Source organism: Lepidochelys kempii, chromosome 13, assembly GCF_965140265.1.
Source record: "Lepidochelys kempii isolate rLepKem1 chromosome 13, rLepKem1.hap2, whole genome shotgun sequence".
In the NCBI taxonomy this organism is placed as follows: Eukaryota; Metazoa; Chordata; order Testudines; family Cheloniidae; genus Lepidochelys; species Lepidochelys kempii.
The window spans coordinates 3,468,890-3,489,171 of NC_133268.1; the positions used below are offsets into that span (position 1 = coordinate 3,468,890).

Consider the following 20,282-nt stretch of genomic DNA (forward strand, 5'->3'; position numbering starts at 1 on the left):
CAGGGGTGAGCGCAGCTGCTTTGTACGTCTAAAGCATCTTCTCGCCAAGAAGCTCCAGGGGCTTCCCAGTGCAGCCTCGCGGCCCCGCTGCAAGGCAGGACAATGTGATCCCCATGGCGCAGACAGGCAAACTAAGCCACTGTGCGGTTTTTAAACAAGTCTGGCGCTCAAAGGTGCAAGTGTCGTCATGGTAACCGAGCACAGATGCATGCGCATTGCAGGCAAGCGGGACCATTTGCGTGTACAACTGCGGTACCCGATGGGATTTAGATGCGCGCCTACCTCGCCTCAGCGGTCACAGCCAGTTGGCCGCAGGACTACAACTCAGGAGCTAGTTTAGTCTTGTGCTTTTCTAAACACCGACCCACGCGCCTATTCCCACACATCTCTTCCCCCAGCCTCCCCGCCCCAAAGCTTTCTACCCATCATCTGGCTTTGCTGCCTGCTCAGTCCGCAGCAGAGCAGCAAATAATGGTAACAGAGGCAGTTAAAACCTGTTTTGAAAGCCACCCTGCTGAATTCAGTAAGTCTTTGTTCCTCCTTCTTAGTTTAGCTTTCTGTGGCTTAGATGTCTGGATCTCAGGCATGGGCCAGCAATCACCGCCATCTGCCCATGGTTAGACTTGCTGGGCCACTCGTAAAAGACTCCATAGCTTGTGCTGATGGCAGCTCATTGCTGAACCTCAAAACTAGTTTAATAGATACTAAGGTCAGAAGGGACCATTATGATCATCTAGTCCAACCTCCTGCACAACGCAGGCCACCGAATCTCACCCACCCACTCCTGCGAAGAACCTCTCACCTATGTCTGAGCTATTGAAGTCCTCAAATCATGGTTTAAAGATTTCAAGGAGCAGAGAATCCTCCAGCAAGTGACCCGTGCCCCATGCTACAGAGGAAGGCAAAAAACCTCCAGGGCCTCTTCCAATCCGCCCTGAAGAAAAATTCCTTCCTGACCCCAAATATGGCGATCAGCTGAACCCTGAGCATATGGGCAAGATTCACCAGCCAGATACCCAGGAAAGAATTTTCTGTAGTAACTCAGATCCCACCCCATCACAGGCCATTAGGCCTATTTACCATGAATATTTAAAGATCAATTAATTACCAAAATCATGTTATCCCATCATACCATCTCCTCCATAAACTTATCGAGTTTAATCTTAAAGCCAGACAGATCTTTTGCCCCCACTGCTTCCCTTGGAAGGCTATTCCAAAACTTCACTCCTCTGATGGTTAGAAACCTTCGTCTAATTTCAAGTCTAAACTTCCTGGTGGCCAGTTTATATCCATTTGTTCTTGTGTCCACATTGGTACTGAGTTTAAATAATTCCTCTCCCTCTCTGGTATTTATCCCTCTGATATATTTATAGAGAGCAATCATATCTCCCCTCAACCTTCTTTTAGTTATGCTAAACAAGCCAAGCTCCTTGAGTCTCCTTTCATAAGACAAGTTTTCCATTCCTCATTACAACTACCATTAGCTGAAGCCTACTTCTGTTGGAGATAAAGCTTATTGTTTGGAGGTGAGAAAGGTCCATCCCTTGCAGCAGAAGAATCAAAAAACAAGGCAAGGACCCTGAGCAGCATCAGGTGGAGAAGGAGGGGGGTCTATGTGGGAGGGGTTTTGTCAGGAGATTGCACTGAACTGGAGAGGGAGGAAGCAGTAGAACCTGGTAACATAAGCCCCTGGCATGTGGTGTGTTTCCCCACTTCTCGTGCCAGGCTAATCAGTTGTTGTGAAGCAATTCAACCAGACATCCATAGATTCCATTTCCATACAGCTGAGAGGGAAACAACATGATGCAGACACAGTCTGTGTGGAAACTTTCCAAGCGATTTCCATGAGTCTGTAGCTGTCCTTCAGGGCTCCTACAGCTTGCGAGGGGGATGCGAGAACTGCAGAGACCAGGTCCTGCAGGCAGTAGCAAGCAGACTACAGAAGGGCTCAAGAGCATAAGTGTAGGGTAGTAATCATTGGATGGTTCTGCGAGGTGGGCCTGAGCTTTCCAGAAAGAAGAAAGTGTGCTGGGAATAATGATGGAAAAACACGAAGGCCTGCACCAAGAATGATCCAAGCCACCACGGCTGTCTGCTGTGTTTAGGAGCAGGAGGGGGGAGAAATACTGCGATACTTCTTAAGAACAAGAGATCTCAAAATAATGATTCAGTGATTCCCAACTGTCATGAAGCCCAAAACGTTTTCAGACCAGCCATGATCCTTTCCAAGCTTCAGGAGTTACATACCCTGCCCAGGGGCCCCTTGTGTATTTACAACCCACCTGTGTGCCCACACGTCTCTATCTTCCACCCTTGCCATTCCACCCCTCCCCCGGGAGCAAGTTGTCGTGGTGGGCGACTCAGGTGAGTGGAAGTGGGGTAGTGAAGGGGTAGGGTCTGGCCACAGGGGCTGTGAATTATCAAATCCCAGCTTTGTTGGTGGAGCTCCCCCCAGGCTTAGCCCTGTATGCAGATATGTGGAAGTCAGTAACAACAGGCGTTTCAGAAGAGGAGCCCTCTTCCGGAGATGGGCCCCTTCCACCATGACTGCTCCCGCTATGGCACTCCAGCACAGTCAGGATCCCCTGTAAAGCCCATTTACAGTGATAAGCACGGCTAGGTCTGGGGGTGGCAAGAGCCCCTAAGCAGGGCAGCCCCCTCCAGTCCATCTTGCAGCACCGACTTGTCCCCCATCAGTGAATTAACCCTGTCTGAGCAGTAACAGAGCCCTGCTCCCTCCTTGCTATTCTCCCAAACTGAGCCACCATTAACCAACATCAGCCTAAAACAGTGAACAGGTCCCCTGGCACACAACTGCTGGCCACGCAGATGATCCTTCAAGTCCCACTGAGCAAGGCGGGGCTGTGTCCTCCATAGCCCCTCTCCCAGCAGGACCCCTGGGCAGCGTCATTCTGGTAGCCATCTGGGGAGCACGCCTGCCTGCCTGCCTAGGTGCAGGGGGGTCCACAGCCCCCCAGGGAGCTGGGGAGTGCAGCAGTAAGGTGTTTCAGTACAGCTGTGGCTGACTGAAGCCAGAGCAGACCGCAGAGGAGAAGTCCAAGCAGCAAACTCACTTCCTTACCTTCGATTTCCCAATAGCTGATCGAGCAGCCATTCAGACCACAAAACAAACAAGACGGAGAACACAGAGGGGGAGATTTCCTGTTCCTGTGGTCAGTGGGGCACTAGGAGCCCCAGGCTCCTAGTTTACAATCCCCCAGCTCAGAAGCAGCTGCTGAGCCTCCCCCACCACCCCTTGACTTGAACTGTTTCTGCCAGACTTTCCCTCTCACTCTAGCTTCTATCAGGACCCTCCTGCCTTTCAGCTTTTGACCCCGGGACTAGCAGCCTGTTGATTTTTCTCTATCCCAGACTCACCATTAAGGGGAGCTCAGGTATCAGCTGTTGGAGAGATCAAAGCTTGTTCTCACTGGGTAGATGGTGCCACCATGTGCTGCTGTTTTTACTTGCAGGTAGGGTGACCAGATAGCAAATGTGAAAAATCAGGACAGAGGATGAGGGGTAATAGGCGGCCTACTTGCAGGTCTGGCCCATACCTAAGCGTATGCCGAAAGCCGGTAATGTACTTCCATGGAGCAGGGTCTGTACCTCAATCAGTCCCCGGATAAACTGACACACCAGCTGTACAGGAAGAGCCCTGGTGGCCCAAGGAGCAATAATTGCTGGGGAGGAGGGTGTATCATTAACCGTTGGAGAGGACAGTTCACTCACTGGATGTGGGGAAGGCTCACAAGACCCACCTTCATTTTTCCTCCTGTTACACAGCTCTAGATTTCCAAATACACACACCCCTCTGCCTCCTTTGCATGTTACAAAGCAGCTTCAAAGGCTCATCTCCAGGCCACAAGGGGAGGCTACAGGATAAGTTACCTGGCAGCTGCCAACAATACTTGCTACAGCCACAGAGCACAGAGGCAGGGGGCCTTCCCCACCAAGGTGATGCCCCATCAACCAGGCTCCTAGGAAAGAGGGTGGCACTGGGGTGTCCTGTGAGCAAGGCCCTCCTTCCCATGGGCCTGAGCTCGTCACAGAAACTCATTCCCTGGCAGGCCAAAGTCTTCTGCCCCCATGAAATATACAACCCAATCTGCAGCCATTGCTCTCATTGCTACTGCTAATCAGTACAGCTGCAGGTTACCGACCAGCTCCCCACTACCACCGCCCTGCAGCGTGTACCCCAGCCTGTCTGCGAGTCGGCAGCCACCCTTCATACTGCAGGTGCTGCAGGTCAGTGGTTACTAGACTCCAGGCACGGCCCCAGCAGATAGAGTCCCGAGCCCAGCGTTTGCAAAGCAGAGACAAAAACGTTCCCCAAAGGGCTGCCATGCAAACCATCTCCAGAGACAGGCAGCATCTCAGAGCGCCCTCCCCAAGCAGCGTCCAGCAGCATTAGCACCCGTGGGCAGCCTCCCCCTTTGGTGGCTAATTGGGATGCCCCGCCAAAGGAGTTACAGGGGGTGAAGAGAGGCAGGAAAGCCACAGCTCTCAGGGCCAGCACACAGCATTCATCCCCAGCTGCAGGAAGGCTCAGACTGCTTCAAACTGCATCCAACCAAGGTCACATGGGCACTTGACACAATGGTGTCATACATGGCAAAAGCCATGCCCATCTAAGCCTCATGACAGTTCCCAGGCGTGCACACAGCCTGCCCTGGATCCTTCAGCACAAACATGAACCCCCGCGCTTCCTGCCAGCCTCCCTCAGCCCGGCCCAAAGTACCTGTGATCAGCCCTTCTGCTGAGCTCCAGGAGAAGGCAGGGTCTTCACCAGCCAGCCCAGGCTTGCTCTTCTTGGGCATGGGCACTAAGGAGACCAGCTGACTGCTTCTGCCCCTGCATGTTTGAGCAGGCCCCAATTTTCTGTTAGCCCCACCCTGGGCAGGGTGGCCGCTGCCTTCTCTTTATAGCCCCCTCCCCCCTCCTAATGAGCCAGCTGGAGGACATCCGCACACCCGTCCCAATTGACAGCCCAGACAGGTTCTCCAGGGTGCAGCTATTCTTTGCCTCTGGGAGCCATTGGGGCATTTGCACATACATCCACCAGCCATTCCTGCTGAGAGGGGGTGTCCTTGGCTGCTCCACAGCCCTTCTTGCGATGAAGTTGGTGGTGGATGGCTCCTGCTCCACTGAAGGTCATGGCAGCCCCTGCTAGCACTGAGTCACACCTGCTGATGGTCCATGGGCAGCTGTTGCCATGGGAACTGTTTGCCAGCTTTATTATGTTGTTGTTCTGGGGAAGGAGAGGAGGTGGTTTCTCAGTGAAGGGCCATTCCTCAGCAGGAGCAGGGCCTGGTTCTGATCCCGCTTAGCTGGGGTAAATGGGGACTAGCTCCCCTGGAATCACAAACGGTCGAAAAATCAGAATCAAGCTCTCTGAGCCTCCATCCTGTGGGAATGGCGGACCAGCTGGGAGCAGACATCTGACACGGGGACCTGCCTAGTGCTGGGGGAAATAGAAGAATCCCCCCTTACTTGTCTCGTGCTCATTATATTTAATAATTTGCACTTACGCTGCACGTTTCATCCATAGCTCAGTGTATCTGGAGCAGTCTCCTTAGCCCTCTGTTCATAGAATCATAGAATATCAGGTTTGGAAGGGACCCCAGAAGGTCATCTAGTCCAACCCCCTGCTCGAAGCAGGACCAATTCCCAGTTAAATCATCCCAGCCAGGGCTTTGTCAAGCCTGACCTTAAAAACCTCTAAGGAAGGAGATTCTACCACCTCCCTAGGTAACGCATTCCAGTGTTTCACCACCCTCTTAGTGAAAAAGTTTTTCCTAATATCCAACCTAAACCTCCCCCACTGCAACTTGAGACCATTACTCCTCGTTCTGTCATCTGCTACCATTGAGAACAGTCTAGAGCTGTTGTACATGGGCGGGGGGGGAGGGGGTTAAGGGTTTTGCTCAGGGCCACATAAGGTGAAATTCAGCCCTGGAGAAAGGACTTTAGAGAGATGCATGCAGTGCCTAAGGTCGGGTGCTGGCTGGCTGCACGGGGCTGAATTTCAAACAGTGGCAGAGCCAGGAATTGAAGCCAGGTCTCTTGCCTCCCAGACTGTTGCCCTGTCCACATGGTCTCCCTTCGTCTACTGAAGCTCCTTCCCACCTGACATCTCCAGCAAATTGCCAGCTTTGTTGTAACAATGACTCCGTTCCTTCCCAAGGAGAATGGCAGGAGACTGGGGGATTGTCTCTGCTGGGCAGAGCTCTGCTCACCTGCAGTCTGGGAGCTGCAGCTGGAAAGTTTTGGGGATGGCGTGTTTCAAAGCACAGAAAGCACCAGGAAGAGGTGTGTTCTCAACAGAGAGGGAGTGGAATGGCTGAGTGGGCCGAGAAGGTGGGTGCGACTAGGCGAGGTGGACCCACAGAGGGTGGGCGCTGCTGTACAGATCAAATTTGCAAAACTGTCAGGAACAATTACCAGCTCCCAGATCAATATCTTCTCACCCATTTGGACCGTGAAGGGGGCGAGGACCGGCGGATATTTCCCATGCCTTGATGTGTGGGTGAGAGGCTGGAATTGTTCTATTTCTACCATGGGACACATTTTCAGATGGGAGTAGCAGAACTCTCTGGACAGGGGCTTCTTCCTCCCTTATCTTGGACGAGGGTCATAACTCCACCGGTTCTCTATGCTTTGTGTCCCTTTGTAGGCCAGTGCTTCATGCCCAGCCGAAGCAGGGGTACTGGGCATTCATCGTTTTCTTTTCTGTGTCCTTGTCCTGGCACCTGCTGCTCCCCTCCCTCAGCTGAATAATCCGAGCACTCAGCAGGGAATCTAAAAGCACCCACATTTGCTTCATGCACATCAAGCACATTTAGGGCTCACTCTTGTGAGGTGCTCGCTGCTCTCCCGAAGGAGCTATAGTGAGAGGCCATCTAGTCCAGCCCCTGCGCTGAGGCAGGACCAAGTACACCTAGCCCATCCCTGATTTCCAGTGCTTCCTCCCCAAAGATATATGTGAACACTGTGATGGGCCCCCATCCTGGCTGGCCCCCACACTGTGGACAGATGCATCACCAGACGCAGACTCATTAACATCTTTTTATTTACCATACAGAAAAGGAAGGGGGTGAACGTGACCCATCTCAAGACAGACCAAACTTTATTTCTTCTTGCAAATGTAATAATGAAAAGTAACCAGACTCCGAAACGATCTGTATATCTCAGAACAGCACAAGGGAGCAGGTGGCAGCCGATGGAGGGCTGTGCTCAGCCAAACAGTGCGTCTCAGGCAGAGTCCAACCTCATCTACATTCCTTTTCGTAAGTTTCATCTATTTTAATTTCCCAATTTTGCCCATGGTCGATGTTAGAAAAGGAAACAATGTGCCAAGCCCTGCCCTTTCCTGCCTCTGTCTCATGGTCTTTTTGTTGGCCTGTTGCAATTCAGCATTCGCTGGGGGATGGGGGAGAACACGGATGGTTGCAATGAGAACTACATGATGAGCCAAACTTTCAGAAATGACTCCTACTTGATTTCTGTCATTGTGTGTGAGGGCGATCCCCTGTGGGCAGGGACAGAATGGGGCCAGCTAGTGTCGGTTTGTGCTCCAACTTATTTGCACCTGCAATTCTGTGCACACAATCACTCCAAGGCACAAAGAATCAGACTGTGCCCCCAAATCTGGCAGCACAATACCGACATTCACTCTGCTCCCTTCATGACTGTGTGCATAAATCCCCAGGTGACAAACGAGCGGTTGACTCGGGTGCCTTCAGAAGTGCAACACTATTGAGATTTCATCGCTTCATTAGAAGTGTGCCTCTCTCATGTGTATTATAAAGGGTCACAGCTGTGATTTAGCTGGAATATAATGAAGCAAGTCAGGGTTCTATAGGGCAAGCCTACCTTGCTCTCCAGGCTAGATGCCCTCCCATACAAACACAGGTCCCTCTGGGAGACACTGTTCAATTAGAGAACAATCGGGATGTTCTGAGCAGAGGCATCTGAATGGATAGACTAGAAGGCAAGTAGCAGATGCCTCTGTTTCCATTAGAATATTTATATTTGAAATGCCCAGCAGCACCTGGGGTCAGCGCTGGGGACCTTGGAAATGGGGTTCCACCGCAAAGCTGTATGGTTCCAATTTGGAGCTAGAGCCAAACTCCCCCAAAGCTGGGAGGCCTTTGGACCTGGAGCTCTGGTTTGGTCCACGAAGGACCAAAGGGGCCAGCCACCAAGTTTGGATCCAGAGCTGAACTTTCCCAGTGTTTGGGGTATTCCGACTGGAGGGTGGGAGCTTGAGTTGGGCTCATCGCTACGGGTCACAAGGAGGATCAATAGTCAGTTGTCTGAGACTTAATTAAAGTAACCTGCTTTCCATACAGCTGAACTAAACCCATAGCCGGGCCGATCGCTTTGGTACTGGTCCAAGTCCCAGAGCTGAGAGAGACAGAAACTGGGGAGAAACGTGGCAGGCTGCAATCCCTGCCTGGTTTCTAAACATCTGGCTCTTCAGGGAAGCGGCAGCAGGGTGGTGCACCTGGGTATCACTCAAAGGACGGATTGGTGTGTGATGCCGGGGACACGCAGCTGAGCACGGGAGGGTGATGTGGGTTGGGAGGAGCGATGCAGTCTCTACTGGAAGTATCTCGGCTGGCGGGGGGGTTCTATAGGTCCAAGACCTCCCCCGAGTAGGCGTTGGGGTCCTCGTCCGACCGCGTCGTCACCTTGAACTGGCGCCGCAGGAAGCCCCCGTAGCGCTTCTGATTGTCCCATCTGAGCTTGGGGCGGATCCTGCGCATGAAGCCCCCATAGCGCTTGTGCAGGTTCTCCAGCTCCTGCCCTTCCCCCTCGGGGGCCAGCTCCGAGCTCCGCTTGGGGTACTTGCGAAGGAAGCCCCCGTAGCGCTTCATCTCATCCTTGAGGTTTCCTTCCTCGGGCTCCTCCCCGTGGTCGCCTGTCTCCCTGGCTTCCAGCTCCGGGTAGTCCTCCGCCACCTCAGAGGCCGCCCTCTCCCCCGGCTTGCGGAAGAAGCCACCGTACTTCTTAGCCATGCCACCTTTGCTGTGGGCGTTCTCACGCAAGAGGGAGAAAATCTTGTTCTTGTCCAGTTTCTTCATGAAGCCACCATAGCGTTTGACCAGGCCGCTGGGGAGCTCGCCAGGGATGGGGCTCCCCTCTGGCTCTGCCTTGGCCTCAGCCTCCAGAGGGGACAGGCCCTGGCCCCCCACATCCACCATCAGTGGGGCGAGGAGAGCCAGAATGGTCTGGCACCTCTCCCACTCCACGCTGGACAGCAAGGAACCGTGACACTCCAGCGAACAGATCTGCAACACACCAATGAGAGCAAACCCATGACACCCGCCGGCAGTTCCCAACCACCAAGGCTCTCTCCAGAGGGAGGAATGACGTCTTGGGATTCCCCTTTCCAGGCCTGGAAGGGGCTCTAGCTCTACTTCTTGGGGTCCCATAACATCCTACCTTTTAAGGGCCTGCATCCCACCCTGCTGCAGTGGGTGGCTGAATAATCTGGTCCCACAGTGGGAAGCAGATGCTTCCATTCTTCTAACATCCAGGGCCAGGGCCAGATACAGAGAGGGAAAGGTTGTCAGAGATTAAAAGGAGCCCCAGCCCCATGGCCCTGATTCTGCGTTGCGCAGCACTGGGGATTATCGTAGACACCAGTGCAAAGTGGGTGCGAGATGCTGTCAGATCAGACTGGTAGCTTTGACACAGACTTTGCACTAGTGTAAATAACTGTACAAAGTACAGGGCAGTGGAGAACTGGGCCCGTGTTGTTGTTCTCTGATCTCTGCTAGAGCATGCAGAGTCCTGAGGGTCGTCATGCTCTCAGTCCAACCTTTCCCCAGCAAGCAGGACCAGCCACTTCAGCAGCCCTGCCACTGGCCCATACAAGGCAAGAAGAAATGCTCATGTTCAGCTAGATTTCAGAACTGTGTGCACAAAAGCCCATTACTGTGCACAATTACTGCGGTTGCACACACACAGCCGTGGCAACGGCACCCCCAAATTAGGCATGCAAACACAGATGCGCAAGTCTGGAAAATCTGGGTCTTTGTAGAGCAAGTGTTACCAGACCTGGAAATGGGCTAAAACAGGGGCCGGTTTGAATACAGAGCTCATTTGATCTGAGCTCCAAAGTTGAGTTTGCTCCAGACTGCACCAGGCGTAGGACCCAGCACTTACCAGGGGACTGATGGGCTTCTCCAAATCCTGGGTCTGCACGGCACACACGGAGCACTGGGCTGCACAATCTGCAAAGGCCGAATGAGCCAAACCCATGCAAAGAGTCAACACCAGAACCTGCCACTCCATTCTGCGCAGTGGGCACTTCCTGCGGCAAGGGGAGAGAGAAAAACCACAAGAGACCAATGATCTTTCACTATCAGATGCAAACCCCAGGCAATGGGTCCCCAGCGCTACCCTCCCATAGCCAGGGGCACCCACAGCACTTGGACATGGGCGAGCCCACTGTGGAGAAAACTCAGTATTGGGCCTGGGAGTGCCACACCCACATCCCCCATGAGCCAGAGATCACAGCAAAACCTATTGGACCAATAGAAGTTAGAAAGAAAAATGCCCCTGCCAAGGCAGGTGATAGTCCCCTGAGAGAGGGCATTGCACCGATCTCACACTTGCCCTTAACCTTAACAGTACATACGTGCAGGTGATTCCAAAGCAATGGCACATGGGGCACAGGTCTGAAGTTCCTCACTCAGTGAGGTTAAGTGACTTGCCCAAGGTCACAAAGGCAGTCTGGAGCAGAGCTGGGATCTGAACCCAGATCTCCTGAATCCCTGTCCCGGGCCTTGTCTGTGAGGCTTTACTTCCACGCAGCCTGTCCCAGAGAACACCCTCAGGCTGCCAGTGGGAGGGTGGGGTTAGCTGTGGCCCTGCAGCTTGTGCTCAGCATAGCACGTTCACATTAGACACACAAAAAGAAAGGGAGTACTTGTGGCACCTTAGCGAATAACAAATTTATTTGAGCATAAGCTTTCGTGAGCTACAGCTCACTAGCTCACGAAAGCTTATTCTCAAATAAATTGGTTAGTCTCTAAGGTGCCACAAGTCCTCCTTTTCTTTTTGCGAATACAGACTAACACGGCTGCTACTCTGAAATTAGTCACACTGACATGCACAGGAAATGGCTGCCACTGGGCATCAGCAGCATCCTGGAGGAATTTCCTCTAGAGACTGCTGAGTTGCTTACAGGGTGCAGGTGCGTCAGCGAGCAGCACCACCGTTTAGAGTTGCTCTGAATGGCAAAAAGGGGGCGTTAGCTGATCTCTGGTGCAGCATGAATGATGATTCAGAATTGCAAGATACGACTACAGCGCGAAACATACAGGCATAAACACACCCTGCCACCCATGTGCAGACAAACACACAGAGACACACACGCACACATACACAAACACATGTTCCACCTAGATGTCTCAGAAACCCTTCACTTTCACCCAGCTGGTAACTTTTGCACGTGTGCCTAATGCACAATTTAGCCCGGAACTCCAGCTTATATAAATGAGCATGATTCCCTGGAAGTCAATGGTGCTAACACTGATCTACACAAGCTGAGGATCTGGCTCTTTGCCTCCAACATACAGTAAAAGCTGTGTTATCCGGCACGGTATCAACCGGAAAGCTCTGTTAGCCGGCATTTCTGATATCTCCCAATACAAATCTTCAGCCTAGTAACCGGGACTAGTATACTGCCCAGGAGGTTATGCAGTTTCACGTTCTGCACTCTACTTTCATGCAAAAGACGCAGAAGACATGTAAGCAAGCTGATATCAGGGATTTATTCAGAAAAGCAGCTTCCAGGGTGTGTCAGGGTCATTACAGATTCAGCCCGATCTCCTGCACCTTCTACCTCTACAATGATAATTGAGGTTGATGATGATGACCCTGCAAGATCCCAAAGTGCCTTCTGAATCATCAAAGAAAGATCACGTTGTGTTGCGTATAGTTTTAGTGTTCAGTGTATTTTTAGTGATCTGGGGGTACGCCATGCGCTGCCCAGAGTGATATATAGTGTCATCACATAACCTACCGTATAGAACACTTTACCTGTATACACCTAAGTGCTTCAAGAAACCAACCACTCTGCAGTGCAGGACTACTACTGGATTGAGGAGTACCTGTACGCTATTTTATACTTCATTCATTTTATCGTATTCTAATTCTTTGGAAATTGGTATTCCGTCGGTAAGTATCTCTCTTAGTTAACCGGAATATTTGATTAACCGGCACCCCCATCCCCCCCACCATGCCGGATAACAAAGCTTTTACTGTATTTAAGGGAGCCCCTGGCATGACTGTGTACGTTTCTGACCTGTCTCTAAATGTTCCTACTGTCTTGGTGACTGTTTCAAAGGTGCCTGCGTACAGCATGTCTCTCATCAACAGGACCTTTCTAGCCTCATCAGCTCACGGAAGCTGTGCGTCTCGCTCTTGTAGATGCTGTTCCGTAACCTGTTCCTCCTGGTGCATGAGTGAGAGCCATTCAAACACATTTATTCTAAAGCCTTTTATTTATCATTTTAAAGAGATTCTTTTTTAATCAACAGCAGCATGAATTTCTCTGCGGTATTGTTATCCCTGCGCTACCGAGGGGCTTAGAGAAGGTGAATCACTGCTTCTCTCACGTGGCCTTGAAGAATAAAGGCAATGAAATCCATAGCAGCTATTCACCAAAGGAGAGCAGGGGGAGGGAAGGAATTCAAGGTCTTTGCATTATCCAGTGATGGATGGCAGTACCTTTCCAATACACACCTCCCCAATTCCCAGCTGCAATGAACACTTCACACTCTGGTCTTCTTCCCTATGGGCCTTGATCCTTCAGAAGGAAGAGATGGGAAGGGGTGGAGTTCAGGAAACTAGACTCTGAATCTAACCTACCTCCATGTCACATTTTGGATTCTTCATCCATCAAATGAGGCCACATGAAGCACTCCTCTCCCTTTTGGATCTACGTCCAATTGAGTCACAATCATGAGTGAATAGATGGTGCAGCTGGGCCGTGACTCATGAAACTGGCTAACAGCAGCAGCCATATTAGTTGGAGATTTCCACCCCAGAGACACCCTAGAAAGATTCCCTAACTGCCTGCTAGCGCACCCTGTCCTCACACAAGTTTCCTCTCTCACAAAATTCTGCCCCCCCCATACACACACACCTTCCTTCCCAAAATCCACCCATGTGTTCTGTACCACACATACACACACAAACCCCAGGCCTCCCAAATACCCAAACTCGCCTTTCCCAGGACATGCATTCAAAACACTTACACCCACTGTTCCACTAGGGACAGAGTAAGTGGTACCTAGACTGGACCAAAGTGAGTCTTGCTGTGACTCATTGACTTCCCATGCGTTCACTGGCGTTGCACCCGAGAAGCAGGGAATTTGGTGTGAAGCCTTGTTCCCACCAAGATTCCTCTACTGATAGAGAAATGGGTGGTTTAGGATGAAGCAAAATGTCGTTGGCCCGTGGAGTGAAGGTACCTGCTCCCTACACCCCTCAACAAGGAGGAAAATAAGGTAAGAGGTGCTTTTATTTTCCAACCAGCCGTGAAGCAGAGATAGTGCAAGAACGCAGCCTTACACAGAAATATGCCATTTAACCCACATTGCCTGCAACACAGGCCAACCCTCACACTTGCCATGAGATTACATGCGCTGGCCACTGCCCCCGCGCCCCTCCACTGCATGGCACCTGAACATCCTGGACTAAGCCATCTTTTTCAGAGCTTAGAAGTACAGCAGGTCACATGAGCCCAAGATACCCAGAACATCTCGACTGTCAACTCCCAAACCTTCATTCCTGGTATCCCTAGGTCATTATTTGTTTATGTTCAGTACAATTTCAGAAGTATCATTGTGAATTAGGAGCCTACGTTCCATTGACTTTCAATGAGATGTAGGCACTTTGGAAAATCTTGCCCATTGTACCACGTGTAAGAAGTTTAGTTGTCTCCAACACATGCATAAGCAGAAAATTAGCCACCCGTTGTGCTCTTGCTTTATTGTGAGCATGTGATAAGTGTCCTGTTACCTTCTTGGTCCCTTTTGCCTCCAGGACAATGGCATAACCCAGAAGCAGTCCATTTGGGATTACTGATGTGTACTGCAGTCTTTTGCATTTTCAGTCAGTATCTGTTAATGTACCATAATTGGCACTAATGAAGAAATATGTTAATGTTCTGATTATTAATGCAGGCTATGCTTTAATGTAATTTGAGTTATCTGTATTATCGTATGCTGAACTATCTCCATTAATAGAACATCAAATTCACCAGGCTCAAAGCTGTTATCAAGACACTCAGTAAATGAATGGATGAATAATGATAATACTTTGCACTAATGTAGTGCCTTTCATTTGTGGATCTCAAAGCACTTGAAAACCCAGGAAACCTCACACCATGACTGTGATAGGTGTCATCACAGTTTTAAAGGTGGGTAATAAAAGGCAAATGGGGTAAGTGATTTGCTTAAGGTCATACAGCAAATCAACAGAAAGGAACCCAGCAGTCCCTATCCCCAGCCTCCTACTCAAACCACTAAGTCACTCTCCCTCCCCGTTAACCTCTCATGATGTGTCATTAGAAACAGGAATATGAGATACAGTATTGCTTTATTAGCATCTCTGCTAGTCATGCAAATAGAACTGGTCAGAGAAAACTCTGCGAATGCCAGTCTTGGTGCAAAACTGTAATACAACAGGAAGAGAAAGCTCAATATAGCATGAAAACAAAACCGATTTTTAACAGCCCAATTTAAAGTGCTCCCGGTCTGAAAGACTGAAATGCTGAAGGTCTTGGCTCTGCATGGAAAGCGAAGAAGGGAAGGGAAGCAACAAAGAGGAGGGCCTGGTATGGAAACAGTTAAAAGGAAGATGGAAAAAAAGACAAATATGCCACTTGTCAATAACAGCAATATGTTCAGCTCCTCACCCCAGGGCCGTTAGTAACACAAGGCCCCTCAGCTTCTATCCTGGGTGCCTAGTGGGACCAGACGCTTGGCATCACGCAAAAGCCTGAGGAAGGTTTCCAACAGCACAAGGAAAGAAGACAGCAACATGCCTTATTTTCTAGCTATGAAAATCCCCGTGCCCAAGGCAAGGCCTGGGGACGAGGGGAGGGAGGCACATATTTGGGGCTTGTGAAAGTGCTGCTTGAAGCAGGATGACGGACTTTTTTCTTGCCCAGAAGCCCAGCACCACGCAGCGCATTCTGTAAGCAGTGTGGGGCCTTCAATCAGGTTTGCATTCAACAGGGGCGTGGCACAGCCTCTCGCTGGGGCGTGCGGGCGAGCCTCTGATCTGAACAACTCCCAGTCTCAGACTGGCCCCACACATACAGCCATTCTAGTGAAGAGTCCCCCTGCTTTATCCAAATCCCGATTTAGCCTAGCTAGCCCCACGTCCTTCATTCTGCTTGGATTAATGGGACTCAATTCTGTCTCCTCCCTTTACCAGGTAAGTCAAGTCAGAAGGGTCAAATTCACACCTGGTGTTTCCAGATACCTTTTGACTTCAGTGGCACTTCACCTGCTTAAACCAGGTGTAGCTACACCCTGGAGACTCGTCTTTTCCCTGTTCACTATCGATCCAGAGTTTTCTGCATTAATAGCTTTTCTCTGTCTGATCCAGCGCTGAAAACGTCATTGATCTCTATAACTGAAACAAATGTCTGGCACGGGGGCACTGGTACCGATTTGTTCCTACGTTTGCTACGGCATTCCGTAACGTCAGCTCCTATGTATTGATTTCTACCAAGATGATTTAAAATGCCTTGTAAAATGCAAGAGCAGTGAATTAAATCCCTGGCTATCTGGTATTGGATTTCAGAGAGGAGATCAGAAAAGGAGCCCTCTGTGCCATTTGGAGAAGCCGGGCACCACCTTACACATCTGATAATATTTATCACACAGGCGTTTCAAACCTGATGTGACAAATTCCAGAAGTGATTAACAGACTATGAAATCCGAGCATTTGCCTGATAGTTAAGTTATTGGATCAGGCATAATCCACCAAGCATAATCCCTACACCCTCCACAGCCAGAGGACAGGGGATTTCATGACACCCCATGCATCTGTAACTCCTCTGGGCAAACTGCAGGCTACGGTCACCAGTCATCAGGCAGCCAGAGACCTCTCCCATGAACATAACTCACTCAGCACTGTAAGAAGTACTCCACACAGAGCTTAGCTGCGCTCTGCTCAGAAACGAAGAAGTGACCAATAAAAATAGAACAGAAGAAAAGGAGGGAGAGAAACAACGAAGGATAAAAGCCAAGGAGGAAACACAAGGAAGGGAAGAGGTAAAGAAAGGAGGAGGAAAATCAGAGTTATAAATATATACCATATTTTATATAAGTACGCAATACCCAGACTATAATGTGGGTATATACTCAAACACACCCACCAGTACACACCATGTTACACACATCCTGGAGAGATAGATCCTTGCATTAATGGAATTTTAATAGATGTAATACAACTTAACCTCCTGCTTGCAGCTGCCTATAATTAAGTTAAATATGCACCTTTGGGGCTGAATTCTTCCCTGCTTGGTCTCTGATCAAAAGTGGATTTTTTTTTTAAGTTCATGCAAAATCCCTTCAGCCATTTCTGAGAACATCGTGTGCCACATTATAAATAAAGCAACAAATGTACAGAGTATTTAACTAATGAACAGAATGAAAAATGGGAAGTGAAGACTGTTCCTGTAGGCGGTCATTTCAGAATCAAATTTTCTATATATACACACCTACTGGCTTGATAAGCGGTGTGATGCAGCATAATTAGTGTTTAAGAAGGGCTGCAAGGTCCTCAGATGAAAGGTGTGAAAGATATGAAGATAATTATTTTTATTAATAATTATTATTGCCAATATAATGTTAACATACCTGGCACTGTATACAACACAGACAGAGTACACTTACCTCAACTCTTCTTTATTCAGCCCGGTTACACCAGTTTTTCCTCTCTAAAAGATCTATCATTCTGGATGGCTTTTAGGACATTCAACATTTCTAACATCATTTCCCCTCCCCTCTCATTTACACCCATTTTGTCCTTAAAACTTACCTGAAAAATGTCTTTTGTGCATGTTGCTTTTACCACATAAAACAAAAACAAAACGCCAACCCTTAAAACAAAAACGCTGCAAAATTCTACAGTAATGATCCATTCCTTTGCAATTTCCAGTACCGCTGCTTCAGAGTTTGATACTATTGCTGTAGAATACTAGTCCTTTTTTAGGGGAATTTATAAAAAAAAAAAAAAAAAAAGGAAATAGGTGTTGTCCTTAACCTCCATGTGCATTTTCTAGTTTATTTTGAAATATGATTTGTTTCAGCGTAAGTAATTCTCTCCCTTCTTGAAAGATAGAACGATGTGGTACCTGAACTGAAATGAATCACAGGAAAGACATTTACACAGATAGACTGGGTAGGTAACACACAGCTATAGGGATAAAAAAAATATCTGGGGCCAAGTAGCTCATCTGCGTGTCTTTAAATAATTTAGCAATTGATAAGAGGTACTTGGCATGAGAAACCAAATCAAGTCCCTTTTTAATCATAGAGTCACTATCTAAGCTGCAGCCTGTGAATCATTATTAGAAGTTGAAATGCAAGGAAAGGAAAAGCAAACCTGAAAGCAAAGAATTAAACTCCAAAAAGTGTTGGATTCAGGGATGAGCGTCACACACACACCTGCACAGACCGACTGGGACACACACACACATACACACACACACACAGCTGGTGTCTTACCTGTGTGTTCCTCCCAGTCCCTGGAGAGCTCCCCGCCTGGGGCAGAGTTTGGGTGGAAAGTTGATTCTGGTAGCTGCAGGCTCCCTTGGAAAGTTGAGAGTCTCAGCAGATTCTGTCCATCTCCTTTCCTCAGCTTTAGGTTAATCTGGTCATCAGTGAAGGGGGGTGGAGGAAACTGCTCCCTTTTTGCAGCTGTAGCTTTTGGCTTTGTAGCCCCCAGACAGCACCGAGGACTGCAGAGCTCTGCTTGTTTCCCTTTGGAATTACAGCCCTACTCTTTCTATCCCCTCTTTTTATTGACACGGAGCCTCCTCCTGTCACTGAGCCCCAGCTCAGCATAGGCTCTGCAGAGCCAATAGGTGGAGACTGAAGCTGTGAATAATCAGTCACAGACTCCTCTCCACCGCCCTAAGTTGGGCCTCCAATGATCCCCAGGCCCGCATCTGCTCAAAGCAAGAGTGTGCAAAAGGGAGTATGAAGGAGGAGGGTAAACACACACACACAGGCTACTGAATGTCATTTACATTTGCAAATCTCCAAGTCTAACCCACTCCAGCCTGCTGGGCGCCTGCCCTGCCAAGTGGCTCTCCTAGTGACACTGCTGGGCTGTGGGATTGCCGGCTGTGTCGCGATAAGACAGAGGACACACCAGACCCAGAGACGAGCCCTTCCCAAGCAGCCTGGAACTTACCCATGAAAGTCTCTAGCTGCAACACAAATGGACAGACTACGCTCTTAGGCTGGCAATGGAGCGAGGTGCTTCTCACCTCTGGTAGCTGATTCAAATCCAGCCTAGACTGGTAATCACCTTAAAGTCACCCACCTGCTGGCTACCTGGCAGCCTGTGTGAGATGAGATTGGTGGGTCTCAACCAGCTCCCAGAGAATAGATGAAACTCACTATGAACACACAGTAGCTGGCAAAGAGGCCCAGGACTGAATGTACCCTGGGAACTGAACTGCCAGAACTCCAGGCCTGTCGATCTCTCACCAGCACTAAATTCAACCATCACCCGTAAAGAATCAAAACGAGTGAAGCTGCCACCTGCCCTCACCTGTTTTCCAACAGTCAGAAAGCCTTCATCAGCTCGGTAACGCCTTTGAGATGGAGTCAAGCTCCCAGAGCAATGGAAAAGACAGAGAGAGAACTCACAGTCTCCTGGACTCCGGGGAAAGGCCTGGCCCAACGAACTGGATGTGTATTTCCAAATATTAAACCCTGGGACACAGGGCCTTTAGTGTTCAGATTCCTGCCCACCCCCATGTCCCCACTCTCACTCCCCCCACTACCACCACCCAGCCACCCTCATGCTGCTGAGACATCTGTCACAAGGCCAGGAGGCCTCACAGGCCCTCTCCAGAATTTACCTCTCCTGGCGATTATGCCAAGACACCGATGTTCTCCAGCTGCTTCTTCTCAAAAAAGAGCCGGAAAGTAGCCAGCCGGGGACTAGTGTGTCTGAAGGCAAAGGGACTCAGCAGCCACAGGGGCTCTCCTCAATTGCTTCAATTCTCTCCTCCCTCTGTTTTGTATAGTCAGTGGTCCCTTACCTTGACCTTCCGGCGCTGTATACGGAACAAGCCTCTTCACTTGTTCGAAAGCTTCCACCTGCGCTTGCTATTGAAATGCAGGGTTTTATTCACAGCCCGGGTAGGCTGTACTTCCCCCTGCCACACACTCCACCTCCTCTTTCCCTGCACATTGAGCTATTGATAATTACCTTGGGAAACAGACAAAGGGATGGGAATACCATTAACGTAGAGGATGGGGGCGGGGGGCAGCCGAACATGGGAGAGACAGAAGTGTGTCCAGATTCTATTCCCAGCCCTGATTCTGATTCACTCGGGCCCAGACTGGCATCAGGGCATTTTTAAACATCTGCCAACCCTCGATGCAGGTGCACAAGCTAAGATTTGAGTGTACAAGCCTTGAATTGCACACATGCATCGGGGGTTAAGCTTGAGAAAAATTGGGCATGGACTAAAGCACATTGTGGAAAATCTGGGCCTGTCACCTGAACCCTCTGTGCTTCAGTTTTCCCATCTGTAAAATGGGGATTCAATTTATCTGAGAGGGATCATTCATCATGTAAAAGCATTAGGTGAAAGAAGCTACAAGGGGCATTTCTTTATGATTAGATCTCCTTATTGCCATGCTTCATCCCAAGCAGAAAATGTAGCCACAAAAACAGGCTGAGCAGAGGTTATAGTGCTTATCAATGTGCCTGGGGGGTCTTCCTTTACCTCTTCCTCTTTCAGACAAGTGTGAAAAAACTCCCAGAAATTTACTCACCATCTTTTCCTCTCTTTCTTCCCAGTAAGTCTCAGATGAAAGAAACCAGAGAGCAGGAGACACCCAGCTGGGGTAATGCTCCAGAGGTTACGAATCTGCATCTCCTTTGTATCAGCATGGATGCCTGGGCACAAACAGAAAAAGCTCCTCCCACCACCCCCCAGTAAAGTTTATGCCTTAAAAATGAGAGAGGCTCTGACATGGTTACTGCATGTGATGCCT

The 20,282-nt window shown here is 49.6% G+C and overlaps 1 protein-coding gene and 1 long non-coding RNA gene across 7 annotated transcripts in view; both read right to left on the bottom strand.

The window, feature by feature from the left end:
* LOC140896845 (uncharacterized) overlaps nucleotides 1–5,119 on the bottom strand; it is an 87,846-nt gene extending 82,727 nt beyond the window's left edge. Inside the window, exon 1 of the long non-coding RNA XR_012154620.1 lies at nucleotides 4,742–5,119. This is a non-coding gene — a long non-coding RNA (uncharacterized lncRNA). The remainder of the gene's footprint in view (nucleotides 1–4,741) is intronic.
* A 1,941-nt stretch (nucleotides 5,120–7,060) lies between these two features.
* The window catches only part of PDYN (prodynorphin), an 87,413-nt gene continuing 74,191 nt past the window's right edge, over nucleotides 7,061–20,282 (bottom strand). For 3 of the 6 annotated variants that reach the window (XM_073308943.1, XM_073308942.1, XM_073308941.1), the window contains 2 exons: nucleotides 10,177–10,324; nucleotides 7,061–9,296 (listed from right to left, as the gene is read on the bottom strand). In XM_073308943.1, coding sequence (XP_073165044.1) covers nucleotides 8,637–9,296; nucleotides 10,177–10,324 — 808 coding nt within the window. In that variant the 3' untranslated portion in view covers nucleotides 7,061–8,636. Of the gene's footprint in view, nucleotides 9,297–10,176; nucleotides 10,325–12,888; nucleotides 14,948–17,079; nucleotides 17,722–17,768; nucleotides 18,984–20,282 lie in introns of those variants that run through there. The other 3 variants (XM_073308944.1, XM_073308947.1, XM_073308946.1) reach the window with 3 other exon arrangements.